The sequence below is a fragment of the Hippichthys cyanospilos genome, chromosome 19 (assembly GCF_059441005.1).
Source record: "Hippichthys cyanospilos isolate Australia breed blue-spotted pipefish chromosome 19, RoL_Hcya_1.0, whole genome shotgun sequence".
NCBI classification, from domain to species: Eukaryota; Metazoa; Chordata; class Actinopteri; order Syngnathiformes; family Syngnathidae; genus Hippichthys; species Hippichthys cyanospilos.
The window spans coordinates 5,321,148-5,346,769 of record NC_142387.1 but is presented as its reverse complement, the minus strand read 5'-3'; the positions used below and the strand labels follow the sequence as shown (position 1 = coordinate 5,346,769).

Below are 25,622 nucleotides of genomic sequence, written 5' to 3'. Positions count from 1 at the left end.
GAACAGGTACTACTTTTTTTCAGAGATATTGTCTGTATTGTACAGCCTGTTAATTAAAAGTTGATTTCTTCTTGTCATATTTAACCCCCTCATATTGGAGGTCTACTTATACCCGCATAACTCAAAAAAGAATTTTTTTTCTACGTTTTTTTTTTTTACCTTTAATTCAAATGTGAAATAAGTAATATCATGTCATATACAACGCTTAAAATAATTATATATACACCGCTAATTCGATATAGTATTCATCCGTATTCGTGTTTTTGCACTTTCAAATGCACTTTCATCAAGCGCAGCCTGATTGCCTCTTTGTTGTCAACGAGACAGCATGGATATTTCCGTCGGACTTTGATGGATTATGAAAAGGAAAAAACAGCTTGACGTGTCTCCTTCAGCCCTTGAATGTGCGCTCGAACAAGCCGGAGTGGATGGGGGGGGGGGGGGGGGGGGGGGCAACCTTCCACGCTTTAATCTCACAAGAGTCGTCACCTGGGTAACGAATATCCCAAGTAGGATGATCAGCAAATCATCTCGGAAAATCTCCATTTCAAACAAAACTACCCGTGAAAGAGTAATGAGGTTGGTTGCCCAAATGACTAGCAGGAAGGAGAGGACATCCAGGATTTAAATGGGAGGAACTATTTGGCGTGTCAAATAGTGATGATAACTTTGAGGGCTTTTTGATGAATTTACATTCAACTGTGTCATTGAATTTCAATTTTTTTTTTGTTGCAACATTAGTTTCAGCATTTGCGTCTACTCGCGCACAATTCCTTGCACTTGTCTCGTTAACACCCCCCCATAACCGCAACAGTATATTATTCAATGTATAATGAATACATGCTTGTTAAAGTACCATACTTTTTTCATTTTAATAAAACACACGTTTTGATTGGACATTCATGATATGTCGGGGGTAGACTTATACTCGTGTTTTTGAAGTCAATTGAAGTAAAAAAAAAAAGGGGGGGGGCAACTAATATGCGAGGTTGACTTGTACACGGAGAAATACGGTAGTTAAATATTTGTGAGAACGTTTCACGTTAGGTCACTGAATGAACCCAACATAAATGTAATATTTAATTTCATGCATTAACATAAAAAACACACCATTGATTATGGTCTCAATGTGACAAAGCATTGACTATATTTTTATTTGTTAAATGTATGGAAAGGTTTAAAATGTTCTCAACGATGACCATATTACATTTATTTTGTTCCTGTCTTACTATTCCCTCAAAAACAGTACATTCAGGAGGATTTTATTTTCATGAAATTAGAATTGCATTTGTCATATTTCTTTATAAGATGGCTGTAGTTTAAACATAACATTATGATTTTATTACATATTATAACAAAATGTTATGACATCTTAAAATGAAGGTTTTACTCCTGGGAAATGTGTGTTTTGTTATTTATTTTTTTTCCTTTTCAGTGTGACCCTCATAGCCCCTGTGTAAGATTACCATCTGGGCATCTTTTATTTTAGCTAACACTGAGGTAATCCTGTCAGTGTGTGGGATTAGGGGCACTCAAAAAAAGTCATTTAGTTCAGTCCTTACTCCCCGCCAACTCCGATTTCTGGTGAGTGTCTAACTCCGAGGGTGTTGTGCTTGGGTAGATGGCGGCAAGCTGGGTTAGACATACGGCTGATAATGGAGTGGACGAATGATCGATGCAAATATCAATACAGTAAAAATCAGAGGCCACACCAAGACATGGTTGATAGCCTCTCCTCAGGAAGATTGATGGATCTCTGTGAGAGCATTTGTTGATAACGATATGTGTGTGTGTGTGTGTGTGTGTGTGTGTGTGAGCCCCGATGCATGCATTTAAGGGAGTGTTAGAGCTGCAGTAGCATGTGGAAAAATGAAAAGATGTCCCCTGTTGACAGGGAAGAAAAGTTACTGTACGAACTGTAAGATATTTTCATTCATCAGTTGGAGAAAATTGAATGTAAACCTATTCCTCCTGGATGATGATTGGTCTTTGGAGAACAGAAGACGTGAAATATAGATCATTTAAAAAGCTGCAAAGAGAAAATGACATTGGTTCTCAAGGCTCTCCTTCCAGTAATGCAGCCAACCTGATACATTGTTGGTCGATACGAAATAATTTCTTGCGAGAGCATTTATAGAAATTCAATCACTCTTGAAAAGTGGTGACTGTCAATGAAATCGTTTTGTGGCGAAAGCCAAAAGCTCTAGGCAAGGTGGGATGAGAGATTCACAACAGCAAAGTTTCAGCCAATAATGTTGTTTTCATACATTTTTACCATTCTTCACATTTTTATCCATCCTGAAAATCGGAGTAGAACAAGAAAGAAAATAAGCAAGGCTGTTAGCTTACAGGTTCATTTTTACTACTGAAAATTGACGGCATGTTTTAAATATATCAATGTCCACATTGACTGTAATACACTCTTAACCCACCTCAGTCCACATGATAATTATACAGATTCATATTCTCGTTACATCAGAGAACTAGGGCAGTGCCATCATTAATTGGAAATGGGACAAATGCTCAAGTAGTGACAGATTTTCATTTTGCTCTTGCTATATATATATATATATATATATATATATATATATATATATATATATATATATATATATATATATATATATATATATATACATGATAATTATACAGATTCATATTCTCGTTACATCAGAGAACTAGGGCAGTGCCATCATTAATTGGAAATGGGACAAATGCTCAAGTAGTGACAGATTTTCATTTCAGTAAAAAATATATATATATATATATATATATATATATATATATATATATATATATATATATATATATATATATATATATATATATATATATATATATATATAGCAAGAGCAAAATGAAAATCTGTCACTACTTGAGCATTTGTCCCATTTCCAATTAATGATGGCACTGCCCTAGTTCTCTGATGTAACGAGAATATGAATCTGTATAATTATCATGTGGACTGAGGTGGGTTAAGAGTGTATTACAGTCAATGTGGACATTGATATATTTGTTATTATATTTATTTTATATATATATATATATATATATATACAGTGGGCCCCCGGGTTACGAACTTAATCCGTTCAGCGGCTACGCTCGTATCTCGAATTGCTCGTATAGCGGGCAATCCAAATCCATGTTAATTCGTGAATGCGTGCAATGCGCACAGAAGCCTTGGATAACACATCACGCTGTATACATATAATGATATTGAGTGACATTATCTAATGTACAATTGTAATATATAACAACAGCAAAGGACAAATGACTTTTACCTTTGGAAAGACATGACTTAAGCTGAGATAAGCACAAGTCAACACTGTAAAGCAGATATGCTATTGGTCTTACAGTGTCACAGTAACTTTTTCAGTCAGGGTTTTCTCTACTTCCTTCCATCCCAACCAGCTGTGCCATCAAGCTAGATAAAGGCGTTCGGCCAATAGCATATCGGCACTTCTGTGATTGACGTGTGATGCCGGCCAATAGCATCTCCGTGAGTGAGACCGGGTGACCTTAATCGACCAATAGCATATTGGTGTCTCCTTGACTGACTGATACTTATTGGCACGTTTTTTTTAAACGGTTGGAATGTATTGACAATTAATTTAAAAAAAAAACACACATTTAAACCAATGACAATTCTTTGTCCTGCAATCGGCACACTTAATTTCATGTCAGCTGTTTTTCCGATGTCAAATGAGCTGGGTGGTGGCGGAGGGGAGGGTTTCTGTGTGTTGTTTTAACAAGGCACCACACTTACTGCTTGTTCGAGCATCAATTTACTGGTCGGTTCAGCTCACAGTATTGCAACAGTGTCGCTGTCTCAAAGCATGTTGGTAGGTTCCTCGACTATCATGACTTGCAGTTATGACAGTCATCTACTATATGGTACCGTAATACCATCCGTAAAAGAGAGCGGACCATCGCTCGGACTCAACGCGGCGACGCAAATATGCTATTGGTCTTACAGTGTTACAGTAACTCTTTCAGTCAGGGTGCAAATCACGGAGATACTAAAACATCATCCTCTTATTTCTTCCTTTACCGCTGCTAGTAATTTTAGAAGCTATGTCTAACAGATAAAGTTTGCAAAGTCTTCAAAACATTCCGTTTTTCACTCATTTTCTCTCGTTCCTTCCATCCTGTCCCATCAAGCTAGATAAAGGCGTTTGGCTAATAGCATATCGGCATTTCTGTGATTGACGTGTGACGCCGGCCAATAGCATCTCCGTGAGTGAGACCGGGTGACCTTAATCGACCAATAGCATATTGGCGTCTCCTTGACTGACTGATAATTATTCACACTTTTTTTTTAAACGGTTGGAATGTATTGACAATTAATTTAAAAAAAAACACACATTTAAACCAATGACAATTCTTTGTCCTGCAATCGGCACATTTAATTTCATGTCAGCTGTTTTTCCCTTTAGCTGTACAAACACTACACTTAAATGGTAATTATATTTAGACACCGTGAGTGAGACAGTCAGTGTGACGTTGTAAGAGCAATAGCGTTCACGTAACAGCCACAAGTATCTACTGATGATTTTAGATAACGCACCTGCTGAAATTGATGACGCAGTTTAGCGAGAACATTTCTACATACTCAATGGCTGGATTGTCGGAATGCTCGTAAGGCGAGAGGTTTGTTCGTAAGCGGAGGACTAAAATCCCCCTGATCCACGCTCGTAAGGCGAATTGTTCGTAAACCAGGGTGCTCGTAAGGCGGGGGCCGACTGTATATATATATTTGTGTTTTGTGTGTGTGTGCAATTGGCTGACAACCAGATCCCTTGCGAGGATGAGTGGCCCTTAAACTCAAGGCCTGGGGGCCAGATCCGGCCCGCCACATAATTTTATGTGGCCATCTAAATGCTGATTAGGACTTCAAGTTACAGGTTGAAATACTAAATTTGCATGTTGTCTTTAACTTCTAAGCAGTTTTGCTACCAAAATCCCTTTTGAACACTTTTTAGCAGCATCAGAGATCAAAATGTGTAATGATCAAATTTATAATTTATTGGACATCATAGTCACAATGGCCCTCCGACAAAAACCTTGCAAGAATCTGTAGTCTCAAATTTGTCAGATTATTAGTACATGTGTAAGCATTCAATTTGCTAAACTACATTTCATCTATTCCCTAATTAATGTGTAAAAGTTGAGTTTGTTTTTGCAGTGGTTTGTGCTACTGAAATCTACCAAGGCAACAGCTTATTTGCATTTCCAAGCAAAGCTGTCCTTTTAAATATGTTGACATCCTCAAAGAAGTTTTATTTACTTCTGAACCTGATGTTTACCTCTGGGACTAGAAATCCTCTTGGGGATTTAGTGTGTTTATCTAGTATACCATACCTCACATCCTGTTTGCCTTTCAGAAATCACCTCTTCAGGCTCAATCTTGAGGACCTAACACTGATCCAGGTGAGTGCAAATGCTCCTTTGCTGTTTTTTTTTTTCCCTCTTTTTGGGGGTAGCTTTGCTTCTACTCGTTCCATTTTCTGCCTCCCAGTGAATACTTTGCATGCAGGATGAAGTTAACTGAAAGGCCCCGCAACTTAAAAATGTCACAGTAAAAAAAAAAACGGCTTTGCACTTCACACGTCGCAACGTCTTCACAGCCACCAAAATGACAGCCGGTTTGGTTGGAAGCACTCACAAGGGAGGGAAGGAGTTGCTCTAAAATCTTGTCACTGGTAATACTCCTGATTTGAACCTAATATGACTTGCTTTCTTTGAATGAGCTTCGGAGGAAACGAGAAATGCAACATTTTTTGTTCTCATCTTCATTGCACTAGGATTTTATCAGAAAAAAATGATGTTAACTCCAGAGCTACAGCTCAGCAACAAATTACAACAACTTGCAAAACATGAACAAAACAGTCACACACCAGAAAAAAAAATCATTCAGTAGAACATGGACCTCTTCCAAGATTGAGTTTATAACAACAAAAAGTGAAGCATAATAAAATTTATTCTTTGGTGACTGAAATGATTCATGATAACATTTTTGTTTATTCCCTCTTGACAGTGATGGAAGTAATGGCACTATGAATAAATCAATGTTCTCTATTTATTTATTTACTGTATTTTAATCAAGCTGAGAAATATCATTGGTGGACATGGCGCTTTCATAGTGCTGTATAGAAAGAAATCCTGTAATTTAGAAAATATTATTAATGACTACCTGCACCAAAAAGTTGGGATTTTTTTAATGTCTGTTTTTTTTGATCTGGAGGATGACACTAAAAGCATATTTCAAAAACTAATTTTAACTGAACTTTATTGTGTCACGTAGGGTGGTGTAAAAATTTAGAAGTTTGTTGTGGATTATTTTTTTCCGCTGTTCCTGGAGGACATTTCCTCCCGTTCTTTATGCATGAATCATAATGAAAAATGGAATGAATGAGCATAAGTGTGTACCATTTGACGCTCATCCAAATTAGTTTTGTTCTTCCTTTGCTAAGACCTTCACTTAATGTGCTTTTTTTCCTCAACTACAGTTATTATTATTATTATTATTTATTATTATTATTATTATTATTTATTATTAGTATTATTATTATTATTATTATTATTATTATTATTATTATTATTATTATTATTATTATTATTATTATTACAAATACTAAAATAATTTCTACCACTAATACTGCCCACTACTAGTGTTGCACAAGTTACTTCAAAACAATGTTGCATTATTTCTGAATTATTACTGTCATTTTAAACTAATAATTTACATTATTTGATTGTATTTGAAATGTAAGTCATTACCGTACATACACTACTGCATTATTTTTATATCATTACAACATAACTGGAAATATGGATTTGCCAGTCTAAATGTAGCACATTCAGTGAACGGTTGGCCTTAGCCTAAAAACAGTACAAGTAATTTAAACTGTATTGTATTGTAACCCTTTTAGAACATGATAAGATACAGAATCATTTTTTGTATTTTAATCCCTTTATTTCTTCACACCATAGTGATACATTGTTTATGCTTTAGGCCGATTACAACTGCTAGGTTCCGGGATGTGGTGTACGACACCAAAAAATAAAAGTAACAGTTGGACCCAAACAGAAATAGGACTCAAAATAACGAATGAATTTTAATTTAATAACAAAAGGAGCATCTTACACACAAGTGGACCAGAGATACAAGAAAAAAACAAAAATAAATGCACTATGGGTCTAAACGGAAAACAAAAAGCGCCATCAACAAAAATGTACAATGTGAAATAACCAATAAGCCATAAAAGGCAGGAAGACAGAATCAACAGAGCGATGACGTTGAACAATAAAGGTAGCAAAGGAAAGTGCTTGGATCAAAATTGAAGGTATAACAAAATGACAACAAAAACAGACTAGGGAAATACTCACAAAAGTAATAACAACAAGGACCAGAATACAGTACAGTTTAGGAGGTAACTTGTAAGAAGCTTTGGCGTTACAGGATTGCTAGGAGGTTCTCGTGGAATCCATAATCAGACGTCGCTGTTTCATCCTGGCTGCACTTGAATAATAGATGATTGCATATTGCCATCAGGTGTGGAGCCGGTGGTTCTGCCCCTCAGATATGGACAGGCTCCCCACCAGGGGGAGACAGACCAGAACATAACATGGGAAAGACATTATGAAAATCGATGATTTTGTTGGGACTAAGATTAGCAGCTAGCCTACATCATCATTATTGTGTTTACCGTACAGTTTAACATGAGTTTTTGTATGCTTAATCTTGATACACATTGACCACAACTATTTTTAGACTATAGCAATTGTAAAGTAAAAAATTGCTTACCCTGTCATTATTATTAGTTGTGACAGGGATCTCGCTGACAAGCTTTCAAAATGCTGGCTCTTTCCAGTGTGGAAAGAGGCAGCATATCTTCTACTTACGACATACTCCCGCCACAAGTCTCCTTATCTCTTGAGGTGGAAGTGGCAGCCCTGAGCGCGAGGACAATCATTTTGCCTGCTTTGTTTTATCCCCACTCTCAATCCTCCACGTGTTTTCTATGGCACCGCTCTAAATGGTTTGTCAAATTACTGGTGCTATTTGGCTAAGTGGACAGCTTTCGTATTTTTCCCATCTTCATTTCTGATGAACTGAAAGTAATGGGCGTATGTCCTTGTGTACATATTGTCCAAATTCAACCTGTCGCCTGCTGTTGCCGCAGTCAACTCTGCTGTAGTAGATACTAAGAACAGGAAGTAAACATTTTGCCCCAGACATTTCTCCATCCAATCTTGTTGTGTTTTTTATCGAATTTGGGGGAAACACACCACTTTCAGGTTAAAATGCATCGTAACGCATTGTGTTACGCTCCCATTTTTTGTGTGTAATTTATTACACTACTGCGTTACAGCAAAAAGTCATGAATCAGATTAATTACATTCCTTTTGTAATGCATTACCTAATACTACTTCTAGCATTCCTACTACCACTGCCATTACTACGATACCACAACCACATTTCAGTCTGTGCACGCATGGAATCCAGTTTAACGCCCCCACCAATGTCAAGTACCCAAGCAGTCAGTGGTTATTGCCTTGCTGAAGGCCACTTTGAGAACTAATATCTTTCCAGAAACCAGTATTCTGAACCTATGTTAACACGTACCTTTTTCATGCTTAATTGAGCCTTGGATGCACTCCTGCACCCCCCTAGAGCTAAACCTTTGAGGGCCCGCAGTGTTCCCATACAAACATTGCTACAACCAAGGTTCATTTGTTGTTGGTAGCAGCAAGATTTCTTTGATGGGTAGACAGCCGCTGATGTTTGCCATTTACATCCCGGGAGAACCAGAGGAGAGATTGAGGAAGAGGGACAAAAAAGGCAACAGGGGATTGAGAATGGCTGAATAGAACAAAGAGAGAAGAGTGGCAGCCATGTAAACACAAAGCTGCCTGGAAAGCAAAATGAGAAAAATGATGAAATGACATAGGAGGCAAGGCCAAGTCTTGTAGAAAATAAGGGAGCTGAGGGTGCTATGAGACCGAAGAAAAGCGTGCAGTCTCTTTTGGATGCTCTATAATCAGGCAGCCTTCTTTAATCCGGGATTCAATGCGGAGATTTCCACCAATCCTATCAATCAATCCCTCATTTGGAGACCACAAGACGTTCACCTGGTCAAACTAAGTGGAAGTTCAGACTTTGTCAAACTTTTGTCTATGCTGGTCACACCCTGCGGTGATGGGGTTTTCCAAAGTGAATAAAAAAAGAAAGCTTGAAACTTCGAAATGACCCAGGTGCTCGTCCCTGCTTTGCATTTGACTGGAGCCGATTTTTCCATGTCAGGCAGAAGGCTGAGTGCGAGTGTGGAATTTTAAAGAGTGCAGATGCTCTTCTACTATTTACACCTTTAGTATTTTCTTTCCTTTTGTGCATTTTTTTTTCTCCCGGGGGGCGGGGGGATGGGGGAGCTTCAACCCAGGAATACATTGGAATTTGATTTGATCTCACAGGTTAAAGCTTCATATGTAATGTAAATTTGTATTGAATTTGATTGAATATTTTCCTCTCCGTAACATTGTTATTCTTCCAATTGAGGTGTTGCTGATGGAATGTATACACGTGACAGTTTTTGCACAATTGGCCTTGTAGGCCACAACAACTACCCATTAGGTATACATGCAATAATAGTATATCAAATTATGCCATTTTAATGAGTGTAATGAGAAGTTTCAGCTTAATAGATCAATTGCAATCAATTATTTGCAATCATAGTTAGGGTATTGTTTTTTTAATCATTGAATCTCATTTGAACTTTTAAACGTCATGTTTACTACAGTATCTGAGCTGTGTGATTTATGCTTTCTGTGAGAGCCATTTTCATTCATCAGGCTTCTCTTGCTTGAGTTGTTGGGGGTTGGAAAACAAAGGTCACTCCTATCCTGAAATAGACACTGATTGACAGTCATTATATTTAACATAACCTGATAGGCTCTTTTTGTGGGTGGGAGGCGGGGCAAATTCAAGGAAAGAAGGAAAATGAAAGTCTATGTGAGAATGTTGCTCCAATAAATGGTAAATTTAACTTTGAAAACACCCTGATGGCACTTTTGATAAAGGGAGAGTGGTATGCGTTCTTTGTAAGAAGTAGCTTACTTACCACAAAAGCAGTTTAGCCTATCCCATAAATGCAAAGCACCTATTGTGACAGCAGCTAATGCAAAAGGTAAATGATTACAACAGAATCTGTTCAGAACATAAATTACTTAAAACCTTGTTGTTCTGTATCAATCGCTTGATCTGCTACAATAACATAATGTCTCTAGAAAACTGATTGAGACTATTTCTCAGATTTTTTTTAGTTGAGGTTAAAAAAAGAGATTAATTGAATGTGTTAATTACAAAAAGTAATCTCCATTTTTTTATTAATCTCTTGACAGCACTAATAATAATCTTCATTATTGTTGAAAAGTCTAGGAATTGATTTGAATTTCCTCTTACATGCAAGTGTATCATATGAAGTGTGAGTACAGTGATTTCAACCCTTTCCGATGTTATTTGGAAACTGCCCCCCAGAAAACATTTTTTCACCATATATTGTTTTGCTTTATTATTTTTAAAACGTAAAATTCCCAACACTACTTATCACATATAAAATCAGTCAGACTCAGATATAGAATAAATCCAGCAAGCATAATTTTGCCAATAAGTGCCAGCTATGCTTTATGATCAGAAAATACAAAGGAAAAAGTCAAGATGAAGACAGAGTTCTAAGCAATATACAGAACATAATATAGTTAACAGCCATGGCCTTAGTGTTTTTTTTTTTTTTTTCAAATAAAGTGGCAATAAAGTCTCTAAAAAAAAGAAAAGTTAGACCTTGATCTGTGAGTTAGTCCTCCCATTTTCTTTGATGGTTGAATTTGACATCTGCTACTTTATATTTTTTTTTTATTCCCACAGCCTGTAGTGGCTTTTCTCTTCCTGTCAACCTCTACCCTTGTCCTCTCTTATCAGTGAAACCCTGTCAAGAGCAAACAGCTTGTACTTTTCTCCTTGCCCTACTTTAAACACTTTCAGCCCACACTAGAAGAAACGTTGAACTGTAAATGTAATCATTCGAAAGAACATACAATATATCATTAAATTGCAACCAATTTACATACTTTAAACTGGTGCACTGTGATCATTTCATTTAGAGATACAGTGTTCCCTTGATACTTTACGGTACTTTGCGTTTTTTTTTAATTAAAAAAAAAAAAAAAACAACAACTATAGGATCGTAGGAGGCGCACTGTGAAGGTTTCTTGCATGCCATGAGTTGACTGCAAACGCACATGCCACGGCTATTCCTCGGACATCGACCTACATTGGACCTATACCCTGTAGCTGACCAAACATGCTAACAGGGAAACAGTTTACACTCCAAATTCCAATTTATTACAACAGCGTTCTGTTTTGTCCTCCCCTAATTGCTCCCACTAACTTGTAATCCCGCGTTCAGATGGAGCGTGTCGTTTACGCTCTACGCAAGGCGTTTTGTCGCGAGGTCAAGATGAAGTTCACTTTTCACGTAACAGTGTCACGCGAGGGAAGGGGATTGAGCTTGCTTTACAGTGGATTCGTAAAGGAGAGCATTGCTGAGAACTTTCACTTTTCCGGGATGTGGCAGGGCCAATATTTTCTCCGACAGCAGCTTTCTTCTTTTTTTACACTATGTGTCCCTCGCTTTACGGCAATACTCTTCTGCCAAAAAAAAAAAGTTTCAATGTCACAATCAAGTGGCCAATACCATGCTAAATTCTGTGCTGCTAGTGCTGCACTATTGTTAGCTTAGCACAGTAACTACGGTTCAATAGCTGTTAAAAAAGGAAGCAAATGCTGCACATACCAGTTGTCCCAAGTTCTGGTGTGTGCTCGTGCTTGGCTCCGTTTTTGTATTGAAAGCTCAGCTGGCCATGTTGGGTAGCTCCGGTGACCGCAAAGCAGCCGCCATGATTCATTCCTGCCCATTGTGTGAGCCGTTGAACGTTCCCGACGCTGATTGGCTGACGCGACACGACAAAAGTTATTATTTTTTTTTAATTTCTGCGTCACGCGTAATTACGCGCCAGGCGTCGCTCCATCGCGTCGCTCGACGCGTCATCGCGCCCGTCGTGCGAACTCCATGTTCTACAATGCAAAACCTCTTCGCGCTCCATCTGGACACAGCCATCTCCAAGGTGGAGACAGCTTCTAGAGGTAGAGTCAACAGCTTGGACAAGACTGACCAGACAATCAATCAATCAGCTCAGAAGCACTCTTACTGGACATGTAACTGTCTCCTGAGGGCAGGAGTTGTAATCCACCCCTACACTCATTGGTCAATGTCTCGTCGGGAGCAATCACGTGTCCGTGAGCCGATTGACTGATTGTCTGGCCAGTCTTGACCAAGCTGTCCAGTGTATATACCACCTGCAGTAGTCTCCACCATACATGTGAGAGAAAATGTGAGGTGAGAGGAATAGTGTGAGGAAAAAACAGCATTGAGAAGGTGTTACAAGATGTAATAAATTGGAATTTCAGGTGTAAACTCTGCTTCCGCTTCATCATGTTTCGTCAGCTACGGACCACGCGCTAGGTCAACGTCCGAATGTCGATACGCCGAGGGTAACCTGCGGCCCTTTGTGTTCCCTGACTACAGCCAAGGGATGAAAATGGGAAGAAATAACAGTACAGTAACTGTATAAGGTTTAATAATAATTAAAACTGTACTGCAGCAACCTTTGTCTCAAATATGTAAAATATAAATACCTTTCACATTTTGAAAATTCTTGTACCCTCATATACATGAATGGAAATTCCTCGGGGGTGGATGGGAGGAGTCCTAGTTTCAGACCCCGTTAACCGTGAAAAAATGAGGGAAGCAAGTCTTTGTAACAGTGGAGAAGTCTTATCCAACAATGAAATGAGCTAGTGGAGATCTATTCAATTTGCAATACATTATACTTAATATTTTGATTGATGTTTGCTGCGGTTTGCTGTTCTGTATCATATTGAGAGGTGTCGCCATATCACATCAGTATAGCAGTTGAGGAATCCGACACTTTTTAAAACACTCCAGCAGCAGGAGCAGGTCGATATTCAAAATTGTGCATACATATTTTCAGTAGACCTGCAATCTTCCAATTACATGACACCCACTCTTCCATTACCCCAACCTATTGAAAATTCAGAGAAAATGTTTTGAATGAAGGCAGCTCATTTTAATCACAATTGCACCCTTGTTCTAATAACACGCTGTACGTCTTTTTTAATGATGGCCCTGAAAGTCCTAAATGAGAGGGGACTGAAAGAGCATAATGGGCAGTTACAAAAATCAATTATTGAGTCACATGCTGAGCTTATTTTAAATAAAAATAGAATCCATTACCATCAACACACCTTTTGAGTAAAACCAGAATGGTGATTGTGTGCTACTCACAAAAGCTATTTTGGACAAACACTTGCCAGCAATTCCCAGAACCTTGTTCCAAAATCGTGTAAGCATAGCAAAAATTTGACTGGCAGTTCAGACTTTACGTGATGTCAGTCAACCAATTTTAAGCATACGCGGATCCGTGTGGAGCATGCCAGAGCATCAAGAGAGCACCTGTAATATGAGTTATTCACTGAATCCAGTCTTAACTGGCCAGCTTTCACTCACAGTTCTGCGTCTTCTAATGATAAGACATGCAGTCAAGACAGCTTGCAGCAGAGAGCCCGCCATGAGCTTTCTTCACTCATGATAATGCCTTTTTACAATTCTGCTCCTCATTCCTTCCCTAACTATTTTGCTCAGCCCACATTCTTGCCCTCATTCTGACAGACCTCTAAAGTCGGCTCCTGCTTATTTGTTGTTGTTTATGCCCTGTCCTTGGTTTCTATTTATCTCTCTGTGCCCACCGTCTCAGTTGGTGTCTGTACATCACTCGCGGCTTGTTTGCAATCATAACTCAGTATAAGGACTGACAAGATGCTCTTGCACAATGATGAATCATGTCTAAAGACTGCTCACACCGTGTAGTAGCGCATGAGTGACACACATCTCAGAATGTTTTTATTAATAATGAACGGTCTTCCTTGAGGTCACATCGCTTGCTCCTTACGTGCAGTAGAGGGAAATCTCAATTCACAGCTGGTTGCCACTTCTTTTCTGAATGTTCTGTTTAGATTGCTACCTCAATAAATGACTGACATGATCAAATGAACTCAATCTCCGTGACATCTCTGTTTAATTCAAACCTTCCTGACTTCCAGTGAGTGGTCAGCTTTTCATTGCACCTTTTCATGCATTCCTCCCGTCTTTCCTCCCGTCTGTCAGTTTTGCAATTGATCTTGTCACTTGATTTAGAAACGCTAAACTTATTCAGGCATTTTCAGCAGTAAAAAGACTGTATTTTGTGCCACTATTCCACAAATATAAGACACACTTTTTTTCCCCAAAAATTAAGGCCAAAAGTATGGGTGTTCCTATAAACAGGAACTTAAAAATGTGATTTTTTTTTTCGACACCAATCGAGGAAGATCGGTGCCAAGTTTTGACATACAAAGGCGCATTTTTATAGCGGCCGTATTCTTACTTAAAATAATGATATAATGCGATGATCATGAAAAGGGGGAGGGCACTTGTTTCATCAAGTGTCTGTTGCAGCTAACAGCAGCTCCTGTTAACTGGGGTTGTTACGATATTATTTTCAATAAAACAAGGGAAGAATGAACCGACGCCCGAGTCCATCCTTTTTTACACGCAGGAATATTACTAAAACGAAAGGATTATGAGTGAGGATTAAGAGTGCGCCGGTTAGAGAATATGGAAAATGTATTCCATTTGACTTGTTAATTGATTGCGGTCTTTTGGCATATACTACACACAATCATAAACTTGATGTAACTCGAATGCTGCTCAACTTTGGGTATTTATGGTAAAATGAACTTGAACTGCATCGCGAGGGTAAGGGAACAACTGCTTTGAGCGCATTCAATATTACACTGTCAAGGCGTGACTGCTCACAATGTGGGAAATGTGAAACACGTTTAACTTAACGCGCAACTAATATTGTTGTGGTCCCTTTATTGTTTGGAATCGGATCCATTTCATTGCAATCATTTTGTTGTCTTTTCCGCTTTGTAATATGCAGGCAGGAAGTAGATTTTTACCATTTTTTTTTTTAAATACATTATAGAAGAAACTGGAAAAAAAAGCAGGTTAATGGGCTTGTTTTTTTTTTTTTTTTATCCTAATATCTACTGTAGATTGTACTGTCTAAAAACAGTTTGGTAAAAATAATAACCCGATTATGGTTCAACAAAGGACTGATCAAATATCTGGGTCAATTTAACCCAGCTTTTGAGGCTGTTCCATATAAAACAGCACAGTTTTTATGTTTTCAGATGTAAAACAACCATTTTTTCTCACGGTTTCATGTTAAACAACTCTGAAAGTTTAGTAAAATTGACCCAAATAATGGGCCAGTTCATTTTGACCCATAATTGGGTTATTTTTAACCGAGCCTTTTTAAAGTCAGCCTCTTTTGAACGGTTTTTCGTTTTGAAGAAATAATTACGCCAAGGGATATTAGAAAATTTTACTTTTGACCATAAATCACGGCATTATGACAGAATACACCAAGTAAAATCCAATTTGGGACGTGGATGTGCTACTGTGTGTTCATTATTGCAGGCACTGCATGGCCACAGACTGAATATCCAGTTTACGACTGGAATTTGAATTGACTAGGTCACTGTGAGAAGAGAAAAGGCAGTTCCACATTAATATGCAAAATACCTTTAAATGGAAATTGACTCTCCTCCATTTTAGCTCCTTCCTAATGCGAACAATATGTAGATATTCATATGGGCATAAGTGCACCTGCCAGCTTTAATGTTCGTTATGTCTGCCCAACCAGGGAGGGCTGGTTTGAAAATCAATTACTTGAAGATAGGAAAGGCAAAAAAAGAAAATTCATTTGCAAAAATTGAAAATTCATTTATCCCATTAAATGTGCAATGATTTAATCGAATAATCGGCAACTAATCGATGACCAAGTTTATCGATAATTATTTTTGATCATCGAGAAATCTCTTTTTAATCCATTGGTACTTAAGTCATTTAGTACCAACCATTTTTAGACCTTACCTAAGACAAACACTTCATCACACAAATTATCAAAAAGTACCTGGGATTCAATGTCTGGACTTTATAAAACCAAAACATAAAAATGTGTCTTTGGGATTGAATGAGTTAAAACAATTGAAAGCTGCATAAGTTAAATTTTTACAATTGTGTACTAATGAAAAATATGAGCTAGCTCATACATTGAAATGAATGTTTTCATGTCATTTACCTAAAGTTTTATCTTTTTAAATTCTCCCATCAGTTTACCAGTCTCCCATGTAAATCACGTGGACATCCTGCTCCTTGTGTGTTTTGCTTTTAAATTCATATTCTTTGCCCTGATACATAAATCAAATTAGGATTCTACTCTGTGCTTGGCATGCACTTTAATTGGATTTCTTGTCTGGATTCAACATGGCTTAGAAATGTGTAAACTGACTGGTTATGTGTGTGTGTGAAAGTACTGTATAATAACAAAAGTATTTGCCACTGGCCTCTGCCGCCAAACAATCTGCATGCAGAGATCACCGATGTGGGCAGTGTATCGGACTCATCTGAGCAGTTTATTGTTTTTTGTTTTTCCCCAATGGTGATAATGTCTTGTAGCCTTTATTTTCTGACCAGTCTTTGGACAGATGTTGCTGCTGCGGGTCAGCCATTGTTTCGTTGGTGTTTTCAAGAGTGCTTTTTCCTAGTGCTTCACACTGACATGATATTCCCCTTGATGCTTGGTAACTGAAAATGTTTTTTTGGGGATCTGATGATACTTTTCTTTCTCTCTATAGGAGGCTGAGTGGCACTGTGATGAGTTCACCAAGGGAGCCTGCTTCAGCCGAGGAAAGTCTGAGGTATGTTGTGTATGAATGGAATCAAGTCCAAGCATTTGAAGTGTTTCAGGGAAAATGAAGGAAATAATAAATGATCAGCAATGAATCAGCAATTAGGTCATCATCTTTGATTATATGGCGCCAGTGTATAAATATTGACAAAAATTGTCTCTTACAAGGTCTGTTAATTTGTTCCTATTTCTTATCATCCTCAATGCATTCAATGGATGTGCATTCTGTATACCTACAATGTGAGTGAATTCAGCCTGAACTAAGACAAGCATGAGCACTGACCTCCATCAAGGGTGGAAATTTGTCACTGAATGAACAGCTACTTTCATATCTTACTGGGTAAAAAGCAGAGGTGGGCACTTTGTCAGCACTGTCGGACTGTCCGTCAACCTGTCGCCGATGGATATCCGTTTTCCCGACGGACTGACGAATGCTAAAAAAGGAATTAGGAATGCTAAAAAAATGGTGGATTAAAAATGTCGGAATTGGAATTTTTATCCTTCATTGTAATTGTCAGGAAAGACGTCAGATGTCCGTCAAAAATCCATCAGCCCACCACGCCCCTTTGTATGTATATTACAAAGTATATGTATATGTATATTATTTTTATATTTAGGCCTCCTGTTCTGCTGTTCTGTATAATCATTGCGTGTATGTATAATCAACATATCCATTAAACTTTATTTTGCTTGATAAATAAGCAAAACCCAGGTCAAAAATCAACCAAGAATATTACTGGTGTTTCAAAGGGGGGCGGGGATCATAAGATTTGTTTACTAACAGGATTACACAAAAACATTTCTGAAACTTGGATAATTACATATGACCCTGGGTCAAATTGTCCCAGGATGTTATTACTATCCCAGAGAAACCAACATAACACATGGGTATAAATTAAGTATTGCCTCTGTTACTTTGTGACTGAGGTTCCAATCAAAACACTGAGTTTTTGATACTTTCGGATAAATGACCTCCGAGTCATTTTGACCAAGAGACATTATTGCTGTTCACAAGAAATTCACATGTCACTGATTAAAACATAAAATTGGATTTGGATTATACATTCTTTGGATACGTTTGGGTGAATAGTTCCTGTGTCAAAGTCACCTAAGGGCATTATTACTGTTCCTTGTAAACAATTATAACAGGAGGGGTGAAAGAACTAAACATTGAATCTTTCATTTGGGATTTTACAATTGGTGTTCAACAAAAACAGAACAGCTTCCAAGTCAGTATATGAATTTTTTAATTCACAAATTGACAGATGAAAATTTTGATTTAATACAGTATTTTTATGACATTTATCAATTCAGTGGAAAAATCTACATTTTAAAAATCAAAAAATATATGCGTGTTTGTTAGAAATCACCAATAAATAACCAGGAACAACAAAATGTGCTTGCTTGGAGTAATGCATAGTTTTGTTTGTGCTCATTTGTAGCTTAAATCTTGCACTGTTGAATACATACAGTAGCTAGGGTACATGCATTTATAAATTACAAATATTTGCTATGTACTGTAAATGTGGTGCTGCTACCATGTGAACATTAAAAAAAAAAGAAAGCACAGCTGCTTTTAGAGGTAGTAATAAGGTGACCCAATATTACAGGTCACAACTTTGGATGGTGAGGTGCAGTTTGACACCACTTACAACTGCAGCAACAATCGCATAGGTCAACTGATACTACTGAGAGTGTCAAAAAATATTATCTTTGTAAAGAAAAGAATTGTTTATCATTTGTGGGTAGAAAAATACCATTCAACACTGCAATACCTCATCCCATCCCATACCTTAATGATATAAGACACCTTGTACACATTTCAAAGTAAAATCCTCAAATTGATTTTTTTCCTCTCTACTTCCTTCACTGTCATTTCTCTTTGGTTACTGAGAAAGATGGTGGAAATGTGACAAGGCAAAGTGGCGTGGATGTCAAGAGTTTGGGGGTTTTCATTTGATGTCTCCTTCAGGTGCGTCCTTTATGGAGATTGGTGGTAATGGCGGTAAAGGATTTAGTTGATCTTCCTGCTCTGTAGGCTTGTTATTGTTGTTTGTCCATCGAGGTAATTGGTCTAATGTATCGTGTGCACGGTACTGGTCTTTATTGGGGTTAGCGTCACTTTCCTTGGTCTTTCTCCTAACATACCTGCAGTATTTTTCCGGGATCCCGCAAGCCTTGAGTTCTTTTAGTCGCTCCTCCTTAAATTCGTCCAGCCACTGACTCTTCTCCTGAATTTTTTCCTTCATGTTGCTGAGATCATAGAGCCTCTCCCTGCGCTTAGCAAGTGCTGTCAGCTCACGTTCCCTTACCTGCTCCTTGATGCTCTCTAAATGCACAAAGGCGTCGCTCATCCGCTGCTTCTCCTTCTCCTCGTCTTTATGTATCGCCTCTTGCGTACACTTCAGCACCCGGTAAAACTCGTCCTTCTCTTTGGAAAGCTCGACATTCTCGCAGTTCTTTTGCCACACCAGCTGCTTGTCACGCTCAGTCTGGATTTTACTGTTCATAATCCACTTGTCAAGCTCTCTGAGTTGATCCTTTTCGATCGCAGATTTTTCCCTCATCTTCTGGTAACGGTTGTAGGCAAGCCTTCCGGCCTGCAACTCACTTTCTGCCTCGTGTCTGGTCTCAAAAATGTCCCTTTCAATGATCTGACGCTTTCGTTCCTCCCCAGCCCTTATGTCTTCTTTCCTTTTTATCGCCGCCTTTCTCAAGGCGGCCAACTCCCTTTCAAAAAGGTTTGGGCCTTTGGCTCTTGCGAGGATCCGGTCATGCTCGGCATGCGAGAGCTTGATTGATTGTACACTCAGCTCATCACGAGGGACTCGGATGTTGTATATGAAGCCTTGGTTGCAGATTACAATTTTCTTTTTTGGTAGCATTCGCATCACAGGAGCTCTGTAGCCTGACTCCATCCCAAATAGACTTCCATCCATCTGAGTGGTCGGGTCCTTCATGAGGTAGCGACCCCGCCTCCCCAAAGCTGATGAAACTACACTCATGATTGTTGTTGGGAGTTTTTTTTTTTTTTTTTCAATATTTTTCTCCTCCCCAAGGCAACCAAAAATATCAGTTCAATTTTGTTTGAAACCAACAACTGCATTCTTGTCCCATCTGTTTTTCCAGACATGATGTCAACACAAAGGGCAATATGTAAAAATTCACCACTTTAAAATAGAGATAATTGGTGACATCACAATTTGAGAATGCACTCAACATCACTATGATGGCATGGTTGGCTTTGTAATTGACATGACATCACATGCACAAAATCTGTTTGGTCTTGTAGGTGGTTCTAATGATTTGAACTACATATCATATCATCAGCACAAAAAAATAAAAAAAATGTCATCTGATTTGATGCCAACTGATTTCAGCAAAGCAACAATGCATTCAGAGGTCCATGTGCATAGACGGAAGGACTTTTCCGCGAGAAAAGTTCCACCTTTTCTGCCATTTTTATCTAAATGGATGATAACAAGTGACTGTGAAACTGTCTCAGGATTTGGTTGATCAAACTACATGATACCGACTCATCACAACCGCATATCCCAGAAACTGGACTACGGGTGAGAAAAAAAAATACATGAAGACTTATTATTTCCTAAATGTGACATGTTTTTTTTTTCTTGTGAGTGATGAAATCTTCTAATCTTGCTGAAATCTTTTAATCTGTGAGCTCCAACATTGCTAAAGCCTTTTAATACAGAATGGAACTATTTTTTGGACTACAACAAGATTATATGACAAAGCCTCAACAAACAGGTTTATTTTTGGAAATTCCTGTATACAAGGGGTCCTGGACTGGACTTTACCAGAGATTTAATGCAGGACGGTCTCGACTTATGATGTTTCAAGGTTACAAACGCACTAAGTAAACAATTGGCCATCACCATAGAATTGAAATTAGATATTATTAAGCGGTCTAAAAATGGTGAAACGCCAACGAACAAGTTGTTGCGTGTTCGAGTGCTATGTTCCGTTTTGGGGTTTTGTTGATGTAATAAAAGTGACAGTTGAGATCGACCCCCGCTGCCTCCCCGCTGCCATTGTAGGCCGTGGGCATGCGGCTTGTAACAATGACACGTGCGCAGGGGTGAAAATGGCCGCCGTGCTGCTTCAGGTTGCACGGCCCTTCAAAACAAGAGTTCGCCACAAAATAAAACGTGATGCAAGAACAAAGTTCATCTGACAAAACGGGGCAGAACAATGGTACAATACAGTACGTATGTACTAATCTATGTATTTTATTTATTATTTATTTATTTAATATGTTTTAGTCATTATTTGTATAGTGTTTCGACTTACACTGAAATTCGGGTTACACCGCGTCTTAAGAACGGATCCACGTTGTAAGTCGAAGACCCCCTGTATAGGGCGCACCGGGTGATAAAGCTGATTTAACAACAAAAATGCACAAACAACTGTTGTATTTACAATGTCCTGTTTACAACATCAATCAGCTGGACAGGCAAATGTAATCTTAGTAACAGTGCACTACATGTACATAGCACCAGCATGACAAACTAATGGGGTGGTCATCTTTGTAAATCCCCCTGACCTCCCCTACTCTGGCAAATTTGTAAATCCCCCTGACCTCCCTACTCTGGCAAATATTTACAGTCAATAATTGTTACATTTTAATGGGGTGGGAAATTCACAGAATGTTCTGGTATGAAATGCTCAATAATGGTGTCCGAAGGGAGTGTCATTTGTATGTCCTGTATTGATTTCCCATAGTCGGGTGAAGTGCATTTCTACACACATTTTGTAATCATTCAATGAATAAATAATAATTTATTACCTCCCTTTTAGCTTCTACTAAAGAATAGTCAGATGAGAAAAACATCAATTTAACCAAGAAAATACTGTACTGTACAGGGTTCTTTGGTCTTGTAATAAAGGACTGTTGTCCTGGTCTGATAGCACTCCCATTATGACAGCCATTGTTTACGGAGTTGCAGTCATCCGTCAATGTCGGAAGCATGCTTGCAGCTGCCATTTCCGCAAACCTTTGCTTAGTGCTATATGCAGCTGACGGCGCACCTCCCCCTAAACCTTCAAAAAGAAACTGTATCCATTTTACTGTTGGTCAAAGATCATTGTCCATGGTACTCTAAATGCTTGGATTTAGCTTCGTGCTCTGTGGCCTTCCTCTTGGCATAATTGTAGTATTTTTCCGGAATTCCATAAGCTCTGAAATCACTCAGCTTCTCCTCCTTAAGCTCTTCGATGCACTTGTTTTTGAGCTGAACCTCGCCAGACATGTGTTTTGCCATGTTTAGTCCCTCTAGACGCCTGACGGCCGCAGCATGCTCCTTTTCCCTTATCTGTCCTCTTAGTGCCTCTAAATGAAGGCGCCCCTCTTCATTTCGCCTCCTCTCCCTTTCTTTATCCTTGATGAGCGCCTCCTGATGAGGCTTGCGCCACCACTCAAACTCTGCCTCCTGTTTGCAAAACTCAGCATCCACACTGTTTTTTTTCCACTCAAATTGGGTTTCTCGCTCAGCCTGGATCTTACAATCTCGAATGCAAGAGTCCAGTTTTCTAATCTGATAGTCATTCTCCATTCGAGCTTTGCAACGCATGTGCAGATAGCGTTCACAGCTCTGCTTCTTATCCAATATGTCAGTTTGTACCTCATGTTTAACAGAGCAACGGTCCTTCTCAATCATCTGCTGTTTCCTTTCCTCTGCTGCCTTGAGGTCATCTTTTTTCCTTTGAGAAGCTGTTGCCCCAATCTCCTTCTCCTTGGCCAAGAAACCCGGGTCCCTGGCTCTTACGAGGATTCTCTCGTACTCAGAAGTTGAAAGAATTATTCGATTTGGAGTTGGCTGCTCACGTGGAACTCTGAGATTGTAAAGAAGTCCTTGGTGACCGATCCGAAGATTTTTTTGTGGCTCGTTTTGGCAGGAAGGAACAGTAGGTTTCGTTACTGGTTTGATAGGTTTCTTCTTGGTGCTCATCCCAAATAGACCCCCATCCAGTACCAGCTTTTTCTCCTTGACATCGAGGAGCTGGAAACCACGCACACAAGCCTGATGGTGACATGGGTCACAGAGGGACAGCACAAAAAAGAATGAATGCGATCACCCATAGTGGAAGAGAAATCCGATCATTATTAGTCTTTGGTAGTACTTTAGGAATGTGGTGAAAACACAAGTTGAAAACTCACATGGGTAGCATGAAAGCAATTGCTTTTCTTGTTCTTTTAACTGTGGGTGATATCATAGAGTTGTCATTGTGATATCATGTAGTGGCTCTGATCAACAACTGCATAAAGAAAATAAGAACAAGATCGTAAATACTACAATAAACATTGAAAGAAAGTTGTTTTTTATTCAGTTCTGGAGGAATATTCATTTTGGAAACCCTGAGGGCACAACTTTGTAGAGAAGCCGCCACAGCAGTGAGGCAACCAAGGTAGAAAAGTTATTTTCTATTTAAATGCAACAATGTCTCAGTTTCAGGGTATCTTACATCAGACTACTGTGTGTGCCTTGACTAGACAAGTAGCTCCATCGTTTGTCACTAACGAGTGAACATTTCGCTCATGTTGTCATGTATGTATGAAACAGCTGTTTTAGAAGCAAATTAAAGGTAAACCAAGCAGCTTTGATCCATTCTTGACTGTCAACCTGTAGTTACCTTGACGTGGCGGTTTGGATTTTTCACGAGCAGGCAGATGCTATCTGGCAAGGGATCGTTTTCCTGAATTACGGTCCAACCCAACCTCAGTCCTTGAGAATAAAACTGTTTTCCTCACTTCCCCTATGAGGAAAAAAAGACTTCTGTGGTTTACACTAAGAATAGCAATAAAGGGCTTCCTACTGCTGCTGACAAGCATTTGGTTAATCTGCCAGAATATACCAGGTCAAGCTGTTGTAATGACAGTGACCGTGCGTTCAGTAAATTTAATAGCGAATGTTTTTTTTTGTTCCTCTCAAATGCACTTATCTGTTCTTCTATTATACATTTGATTCACTAGGAGTAGATTAGGGTTGACAGGACCTGATTGTATTGTTTTGTATAACTATAACAGCATGTGTATTACAATACAGTCGTGGACCATTAGCTAGAGCCATTTTTGTAGACTGTAAGCCTGGGAAAATATTAGCTGCAATTACTTATTATAGGACTGAGCTCCTAGGAAGAGATATACAAACAAAATGTACAAAGCTGATGGTTTCAACTAGCGTACCTATAGCCATCAAATTGTAGTAGTGCTGCAGTAAAAGTAGGAACTACTGACATGAACATGGAAACTTAAAAGGGAAAACATATATTTTCTGTACTTGAGTTAGGAAATGTGATCCTTTTTTTAAGCATCTAAAATCTCAAGACTCAAGTCCTCAGATGTTGTACAATACAATACAGATGTCCTCTGTATTGTCCTATGTTCTTGAGTAGCTGAATAAACGCCTCGAGATAACCATCACAAATGTTGAAAATTTGATTATCACACATTGATGGCATAGCACTGGTTTGTTTTTTTTCTCATCCAAAAACCCTTTCCACTAAATAGGGGTACTTGGCTGAAAATATTTAGTAGGGATACAACACTGAAGAAAGATTAGAACTGGTTAACATTTCATTAAGGGCCCTTCGACAACGATATGCAAATGACAGAATCCTGTGTGAACTTGTGTAGCAGGGGGCAAGAGGAAAAAATGCTGCAATCTTGACACGAGTACGAAGCACGCTTCCATTTGTCGTGGGCTTGTTGATGGTGATCTCAAGCAAAACTTTGCTGAAAGCCTGACGGCAAAGTTCACCCCGGCAATCAATCATTTGATGAATCAATCACACTGTCACACTGCTTTATTTCTCGTGAGGCTATCGCTAAGTGGTTTGCTGCAGGCCCACGCCAAAGTCTGAACAGAACAAAAGTCAAGAATAAAGTGGCGGTGTGTACTTAGCCGAAGTCGAGAGCAAAGTGAATTGATTCATGTAGTGGGCAGCAAGCTGAAAAAAACATGACTGGGTGAAGTATATAAGGCTACACTCTTATTTCTCTTTCGGAACAGTCAAGACAATTTTCTAAACTAATCCTGAGTGCTTCTCTAGTGATTTTACAACATTTTGCTGGTTTGCTAGCTGATTCAGATGTGCTTCTTGTTGACTTGAACAGCATTATACTTGATTGCATGATGTTAAGCTCGACCACGTTTCGGAGTGGCCCCGGCATGGTTACAGCTGTTTTGTCTCATTTGCCAGCACAAAGTGTAATTTCGTCCCTGTGCTTAATGCTGCTACTTGTCAATATGTAGACATCGGTTGAACTTCCCGCTGCTAACGCCCATTGTTTTCTTGTGTGTGTTCACAGGAGGAGTGTCAGAACTACATCAGGGTGCTGCTCGTCAATGGAAACAGGCTGTTTACTTGCGGGACCAATGCCTTCACTCCCATCTGCACCAACCGAACGGTATAAGCAATAGCTTGTCCTTTTACCTTCATCACATAAGAGTACGGATAAGCATAAGGTGGGCCCCCTGTTTGCGAGATTAATCCGTTCTGTGGTTGGGATCGTAACACAAATTTGCCGCATGGCGGGCAATCCAAACCTATGTTAATTAGCTAATGCATGTAAAACTCCAGGTAAAAACGTCAAAATTGTACATACATATTAAAAATTTGTGTCACTCATATGAGAGAAACTTTACCATGTGACCATCATTGTGACC

General features: G+C 38.8%; 3 protein-coding genes across 7 annotated transcripts in view; 1 reads left to right on the top strand and 2 right to left on the bottom strand.

The window, feature by feature from the left end:
- Positions 1–25,622, top strand: part of sema5a (sema domain, seven thrombospondin repeats (type 1 and type 1-like), transmembrane domain (TM) and short cytoplasmic domain, (semaphorin) 5A) — a 154,757-nt gene that overhangs the window by 64,899 nt on the left and 64,236 nt on the right. For 4 of the 5 annotated variants that reach the window (XR_015863594.1, XR_015863595.1, XM_088401723.1 and 1 more), the window contains 3 exons: positions 5,385–5,430; positions 16,883–16,945; positions 25,265–25,363. Coding sequence is in view for 2 of the 5 variants with exons in the window: in XM_088401723.1 (XP_088257849.1) it covers positions 5,385–5,430; positions 16,883–16,945; positions 25,265–25,363 (208 nt within the window). In the remaining 3 variants the exon portion in view is untranslated. Of the gene's footprint in view, positions 1–5,384; positions 5,431–16,882; positions 16,946–23,209; positions 23,362–25,264; positions 25,364–25,622 lie in introns of those variants that run through there. The other variant, XM_088401725.1, reaches the window with a different exon arrangement.
- On the bottom strand, positions 18,266–20,419 carry LOC148407704 (uncharacterized). The gene has a single exon (XM_088401726.1). The coding sequence runs from the start codon at positions 19,938–19,940 to the stop codon at positions 18,888–18,890; it is 1,053 nt and encodes a 350-aa protein (XP_088257852.1). The 5' UTR covers positions 19,941–20,419; the 3' UTR covers positions 18,266–18,887.
- Positions 20,658–23,101, bottom strand: LOC148407703 (uncharacterized). Its single transcript, XM_088401727.1, has one exon. It carries the CDS (start codon positions 22,902–22,904, stop codon positions 22,038–22,040), a length of 867 nt encoding a protein of 288 aa, XP_088257853.1. The 5' UTR covers positions 22,905–23,101; the 3' UTR covers positions 20,658–22,037.